General features: G+C 32.6%; 1 protein-coding gene across 2 annotated transcripts; it reads left to right on the top strand.

Annotated features, from left to right (window-relative positions):
* The first annotated feature begins 1250 nt into the window (after window positions 1–1250).
* LOC142641376 (sesquiterpene synthase 2-like) lies at window positions 1251–4200 on the top strand. Of its 2 annotated transcripts, none has more exons than XM_075815798.1 (7): window positions 1251–1424; window positions 1537–1804; window positions 1894–2266; window positions 2976–3194; window positions 3284–3422; window positions 3511–3759; window positions 3831–4200. In XM_075815798.1, the coding sequence occupies exons 1-7, from the start codon at window positions 1302–1304 to the stop codon at window positions 4122–4124; spliced, it is 1665 nt and encodes a 554-aa protein (XP_075671913.1). In that variant the 5' UTR covers window positions 1251–1301; the 3' UTR covers window positions 4125–4200. The 2 variants fall into 2 exon arrangements, with proteins under 2 accessions (XP_075671913.1, XP_075671912.1); XM_075815797.1 differs by having other exon boundaries at window positions 3284–3428.
* Window positions 4201–7689: the final 3489 nt, after the last annotated feature.

Raw genomic sequence — 7689 nt, 5'->3', positions numbered from 1 at the left:
ACGACTTGGAGAAATTTTCATTGGCTTACATGATGACTCATAAAACCATCTATGTACATTATTTAAATAGAGTCACAAAACTCATTAAATAAGTTAAGTAACTAAAAATTTACATAAATGATCTTATCAATTATCACATAGTAAGTTTGACAAAATTTCTTCTAGACCATTTTGAAGGTAAAATTTTTCTTATATGTACCTCGTCACCTAAATTAGATTACTCTAGTCCGCTTATATAAACAGAAATAAGCATTGCCAAGTGTAGAACCAAAAAAAATTGCTCAAAAGAGACACGTACACACACATAAAAATGAATCTACAACATAAGTGGAAACTTCATATTTTGAGATTGTCAATTTTCTCCTCTAAACTTTTTAGCATAATAAAGTTAAATTTCTAAATTTAATATAGAAAGATTGAATTAAAATTAAACACTAACAAAGTCTTATTTCTATAATATGCTAATAATTATTTTATGGGATAATTTTTTACTTTTTTTCAATATCTAAACTTTTGATTATATTGTTTTCTTAACCTTTGATTATATTTGAATACACGGGATGTAGAATTTCCTTCTTTTCTTCCATGGAAGAGAGAGGGATAGCTCGTAATTAGGTACAAGGAAATAAATAATTTATTATTATAATTAGACTTTTCAAAGTAAAAAAATAAGAAAAAAAAAAACTTATTTATTTTTGGAATAAGTAGACTTTTCAAAATTTTGGGTCATATGGCTACCACCCTCCCCATCTTTTCCACAAAGTGAATTCTGACATATAGAATATGTGCAATGTCCTTTATCTCTATTTAATTGAGACATATGCACGTTCAACATATTTAGTTATTAGTCAAAAAGTTGTACTCAAATGGTTATATACTCTAATGACATGTTTCAATATTATACTTAAGGTTAAGTGTGCATCAAAACATTATACTTAAATGATAATTCTAATGACATATGTTTCATCAAACTTTTTTTTAAAGAAAGATTTAACTTATGGCGTCCGCTCCTGACAATAGCTCTATCATCCCAAGATATCAATCAATTAATCGATATTTGGTATAGGCAAAAATTGAATTCCAGATCTCTTATATGTTTCATCAAACTAAAATATGCATTAAAAAATTGTACTTTACTGACTTTTCTAATCTATTTCATAAAGCTCACTCACCTACCTCTCTCCATTGCTTATAAATACCGTGGCCTTGAAGGCTTTCTACATCGCGCTCAAGAAGTTCACAGAGAAAAAATCCCATCATACCATTCAAAACTTAGACTCCTCCTTGGACTTAGAAAAAATATGTCTATCCAAGTCTCAGGGGCTCCATCCCAAAAAGCCAAATTAGAGGTTGTTCGCCGGACAGCAAATTTCCATCCAAGCATTTGGGGTGACCATTTCGTCAGGAATACTTCTGAGGACAAGGTAACACGATTTGTTGCTACCTTAGTTTATGAAAATTACGTAGTAAAATTTATAATATTTTTAGCATTTTTTGTTACAATATAATTATTTGTTCATGCAACTCATGGTGTAGGATATTCATTTCCGTAAAGTACGTGAAGTTGAAGAGCTGAAAGATGAGGTGAGAAATGAGCTCTTTGCCACGGGTCATCTTTCACAACAGCTAGGCTTAATTGATGCACTCCAGCGCCTTGGCATCGCTTACCACTTTGAAAGAGAAATCCAAGAAGCTCTAGAACGTATATACACGACTTTGAATGACAAAATTGATGTTGATGATCTCTACAAAGTTTCCCTCAGTTTTCGATTGCTACGCCAAGAAGGATTTAAGGTTTCGTGTGGTAAGACCTCAGTATGATTAATTTCTTCATGTAATAGCAAGTTAGAGACATTTGTTTTTCATAAAACAAGTTTGGTTTTTGCTAAACAGATGTTTTCAAAAAGTTCAAAGACCAAGATGGTCAATTCAAGGAAAGCTTGACCAGTAACGTTGAAGGCATGCTAGCCTTCTATGAAGCTACACATCTGAGGATGCATGGAGAAGACATTCTTGATGAGGCCCTTGAGTTCACTTCCACTCACCTTAAGTCCACAGCATCCCTTATAGGCAATCCATTGGCAGCACAAATAACTTGTGCCCTAAAGCAGCCCTTGCACAAGGGCATACCACGGCTAGAGGCTCGGCGATATATTTCTTTCTATGAACAAGATGCTTCACATAACAAAGTTTTGCTCAAGCTTTCAATGTTAGATTTCAATCTAGTGCAGTCATTGCACAAAGAGGAACTTAGTTATATCACAAGGTAATTAGTTCTAAAACCATGATCCAAAAAGACAAAGTACGAATACTTTTGAAAATAATGAAGAGTATACTACATATTTTACTATATAAACCTTGCAAAATAACGTGTTACAAATAATAATAAAAAAGAAGGTCAAATTACAATTTACCTATTTGTAGTTTGGTTGAAATTTAAGTTACCTTCCTGTGGTTTAAAATTTGACACTTTACCCACCTAAGGTTTGACCAAAATATAAGTTGCCTACCTGTGGTTTGAAATCCCATGATGTAAGTGTTCCACTAGATTTTTTTTATATATATTATTTGATCATCTATTTTTATGTTTTTTTTGTGGTTTTGGAGGAAAGAAACATAAAAGTGAAGCAAAATCAAATATTTAGCCATGTTTTTAAAAGAAGTGGTTAAGAAAATCTAACTGAACTAACCTTAGGTAGGTAAAGTGTCAAATTTCAAAGTACAGGTAGGCACCTTAAATTTCGGCCAAAACATAGGTGTGTGTGTGTGTGTGTGTGTGTAAGTTGTAATTTACCCAAAATATTAATTCAAAATTCATTTATTAGATTTTTGAAGTGGTATATAGCAGTAATCATATTCTTGATACAATAATTTATTAGTTTTTTGCAGTAAAATTTATAGCAACCCTAGCATTTTTCTATAAATATTTGGTCACTTACAATCAATTAATATTAATTGTTATATTCAAATTGTAGGTGGTGGAAAGATTTAGATTTTGCAACGAAGCTACCTTTTGCAAGAGATAGGATTGTCGAATGCTACTTTTGGATAGTCTCGGTCTACTTTGAGCCCCAATATTCATTTGGAAGAAAAATATTAACCAAAGTTATTTCCATGACATCTATTCTAGATGATATATATGATGCTTATGGCACACTTGAAGAACTCGAACCCTTCACAGAAGCAATTGAGAGGTTCATAAATTGAGTTAATTAATATATATGTTAAGACTATGCTGTATAATGTCAATCTAACTTTATTAATTGGTACATGATATTTTCAGGTGGGATATTAGCTGCATAGATCAACTTCCAGAATACATGCAAATATGTTGTTGTGCACTCTTTGATGTATTCGAAGAAATTGAAAATGAGTTGGCCAAGAAAGAAAGATCATATCGTATTAGCTATGCAAAAGATGCTGTAAACGTCAAGCAACTTAACTTTTCATGTTTTTTTGTCTACTTTTTCATGCTACGTACTTATTTCATCCATGTTGTTTAAACCTTAGATGAAACGTTTGGTTCGGGCCTACTTTGATGAAGCCAAATGGTTCTACCAAAATTACATCCCAACAATGGAGGAGTATATGCATGTTGCACTTAAAAGTTCTGGTTACCCTATGCTCACAGCTATCTCTTTCCTTGGCATGGGTGACATCGTTACAAAAGAGGCATTTGATTGGATCTTCAGCAACCCCAAGATTATTAAAGCTTCATCAGTAGTTGGTAGACTCATGGATGACATGAAGTCACATAAGGTAGTGTGAGAGGTCAATTTCATATGTGTTTCCAACTTTCTACTTACCCTTTTGAAAAACTTTGTATGTAGTTTGAGCAAGAGAGAGGGCATGCTCCCTCAGCAGTCGAATGCTACATGAAGCAACATGGTGTCTCAGAGCAAGTAGTCCATGATGAATTCAACAGGCAAGTTGCTAATGCATGGAAGGACATTAATGAGGAGTGTATAAGACCTACTGTTGTTCCCATGCCTCTACTTATGCGTGTTCTTAATCTTACACGAGTAGTAGATGTCTTTTACAAGGAAGAGGATAGCTATACTCACGTTGGAAAAGAGATGAAAGATAATGTTGCATCAGTGTTTATAGACCCAATACCAATATAAATGGGGTGACAAAATAAGTATCTGCTTAAAGAATAAAGGACTTGTCCATCAAATAAATAAATAAATAAAATAAAATAAAGGACTTGAATAGGATCCAAGTCTGTTGATGTTCAAATATATATAAGGGCCATTTATATTGAAGATAAAAGGAAAATCTTTGGTTTATTTTATTTTTTATTTCTGGATAAACTGCTGGTTTCTTATTTAATAATGTAGCACTATGTTTATAATGATGATGGGATTTACTGCTGGTATATTTTTGTGGGAGATTATAATTATTGTGCCATTCTAATGGGGGTGGGTACGTAAAGTTTATCTTAATAATTATCAAGTTATTATCTTTTGCTTCCCTATTCTACCGTTTATTATATATTGTGAGGGAGCGAGGGTAATTGAGAGGTTAAGGAAGCTCTTTCTAAACACAATTAGCACCATTTGGTATAACAGAACCTCTAGTGAAATAACAATAACTATACTTTATGAATAACCAACCCTTGATAGTTGCATTTTTATTACAAAGAATCATTTTTTTCTTCTTATATATAATTATTATTTAAAATAAAAAATAATTATTCCTTATTAAAAAATCCTTAACTAATAGTTATTCTTTAATCTACATTACAACTTCAACAAATAAAATTCAAATTATCCTTTTCAAATAGTGTGCTGCAACATATCAAAAAAAAAAATTTGTGTACAACCATTATCCTCCTGGGTTTTGTTTATGTCATCAAGGCATCTATGAATGGAACCATCATCTTTTCTTTAGAATCATCAACGAATGGAACTTGATAATGAAAACCTTGATTTTTTTTTTCCCAAGGCTTTGTCATTACCAATCTCTCTCTCTCTCTCTTCAACATTGATTTTATTTTTTTCCACTTTTTTCCTTGTGTTGTGTTTATGCCATACAGGTTACCTCATATACATAGTCAAGGAAATCACGGTAACCTTGACTTTTATTTTCTGCTAAATATGCTGGATTGATTTTGTTAACATTTAAATATTTTGTTTTAATTACTTTATAGAAATTATAGTAAACTATAAACCCATTTGTGGCTTGGTTTATTTTGACTTTATCACTTTATTATCTAATAGAGTGAAATACCCTCAGGTAGACCTCTTTAAACTATTATAAAAAATAAAAATTTTAAAAAAAATAAAAAACTCTTTAAACCACCTCAAAACAAAAGGAAAATCCCAAGTCCAAACACAAGGAAAATCCAATATCAAATTTACCTCTAGAGCAGAAAATGCTAGAGAGAGCAATCAATATCTCCTTCCACACCATACGGGGCCCACAACCAATCTCTGAACAGGGTTTGGTTGTAAGACTCACAACTTCTTTTTCTGTTATGCTGAGACCGTTTCCTTTTCATTCTTTCGAGTTCAAGCTTTACCAAGTAATGATGCTTGAACCAGTGAGTAATCATCTTTGACAGAAATAGATGCATCTTTCTTTCTCTCTCTGTGTTACCTACCCAAATGGAAGTCCAATTTGTTACCCAAAGTCCTATTCTGGAAAGCATCAGCAATTACAAATTGGTTCTATCATAGGAGGATGAAAGACTGCAAATGTTGTTAGGGAAGTGGCAGTCAAAGGACTCTTCTGTTGGAGAGGAAATGATGGTGGCAAAGATGAGGAATAAGCTTGGTCAACAAAAACAATCATGAGAGAAGAAAACTCAAGAGAGAAGAAGAAGGCAAAAGCGTCCAAATTCGCTGATCAAAAAGCGTGTTGGGGTACAGGGTCAAAGCATACGTGTGTCGATTTCTTTTTCCGTGTTTAGAGCATTCACATCCAGTTTCTTCAAAAAAAAACTTTATTTTACCATCTTAAAAGTTACTTTATCTATTAAATAGACATGAGAGAACTAGAGAAATGAGAGAGAGATAGACATGAAGGAGACGAAGAGACAAAGTGGGACTGAGGCTACATAGCTACAGAGAGAGAACCAGAGAAATAAGAGAAAAATGTGGGAGACAGAGAGACAAAGTGGGAGACAGCTAATGAAGGAGAGAGAATAAATTAGTAAATAATTTATACAAGCCTGCTACAGTACCATCTTGCTTACCAGATGGTATTGTAGCAGTATTGTAAAAACAATTATAATTAGAAGCTCGGATAAAACATGTTTCTTGTGCTTTGATGGTAAAATATGCCAACATATGGCATATGGCAGTGCGTGTACTAATGCTCTTATATGAGATTTGAAAGAGAGAACAACAAAAAGGATGGACATTGGATATATAGTTTGTGTTCTAGATTTGTACAAAATCTTATCTGATCTTCATTTATTTACTTTTTTTTTTAATGGTGAGAATTTGAGGGGTTATGTGGGAGTAAGAGCAACTAAAAGATCTATTTTAATATTTCACTTTACAATATATCCAATATCAAATATTTTATTTTTTTTAACACTTTATTTAAATATTATTTTTTTAATCTTTCTTTATTTTTCCTCTATATCTCTTTCTTTCTCTTCTTCTTTGTCTCTCTCTTATCTAATGGTATGTCCAGTTGGGATAATTTTGAAAATGATGAAAAAATGAGTGGAAAATATGAGAGAAAATGGGTGAGATGGGAGGGGGTAGAGAAATGATAGGGCCCGACTATTTTTTCTCCAAGCCCACCAAAACTTGATCTCCCCAAATTAGGGAGAAAATGGAAGCGAAAATGATAAACCATGATTTTGACAAAATTTTGCTTCGCCACCAACAAGTGAAGGTTTTTTTTTGGTGGTGCTCATTTCACTTTTTGTCTTTTTTTGTTAATTTCTTTTGCTTTTATCTGTTTCTTCTGTTCTCATTTTTTTTTTCCTTTTATTCTCATTTTTTTTATTATTTGTTTTGGATCCTTTTGGCTTGTGATTAAAAAAAAAAAAAGCAAAGTGTTTATACACATTTGGTTTTAATAATAAATGAGCATAAAAAATGTTTTACTTTTTTTTTTTTTAATATGAACATAATTATAAATTTATACCATCTTTTTTCATAATTTTTCATCTATCTACTTTTCTTTCCTCTCAACCAAACACATATGAGAGAAAATTAATCCTCCTACTTTTCTATCTCGTCGAATCTGGTGAGATCTCGGCAAATCTGGCAGAAATCTAAGCGGATCTGATGAATTTTCACCAAATACTTGCCTAAAAATGCTTGGAGTTTCCATTTTTTTTTCGGGTTTTATGGTTGGGTCCAATGAGTCGGGTTTAAGAGAAGAGAACCTACCAATCAACCCATCGGAGTCAGTTTTTAAAGTATGAAACCCACCACTGACTGTCGAAGCTCTCAAATTGGTTACAGGTGGGTGGACACCCCTATACACAACAACCCATGCCCACAACTGAAAACCACCAACGGCAACAAACAACACAAATGAAACCCATAGATTTGATCAAAGAGAGAGGTAGAGTCAAGAGAGAGAGAGAGAGAGACGAACAAGAGGGAGTCTAAGAGAGGAGAGGGAGCGAGCACTACAAGAAAAAAGACATAATACAATAAGTATTATAACAAAAAAATAATAATAATAATAATAATGGATGTAATATATATACTATTACAA

Source organism: Castanea sativa, chromosome 6 (genome assembly GCF_040712315.1).
Source record: "Castanea sativa cultivar Marrone di Chiusa Pesio chromosome 6, ASM4071231v1".
Classification (NCBI taxonomy): Eukaryota; Viridiplantae; Streptophyta; class Magnoliopsida; order Fagales; family Fagaceae; genus Castanea; species Castanea sativa.
The sequence above is the reverse complement of the archived record's forward strand: the minus strand, read 5'-3'. Positions and strand labels throughout refer to the sequence as shown.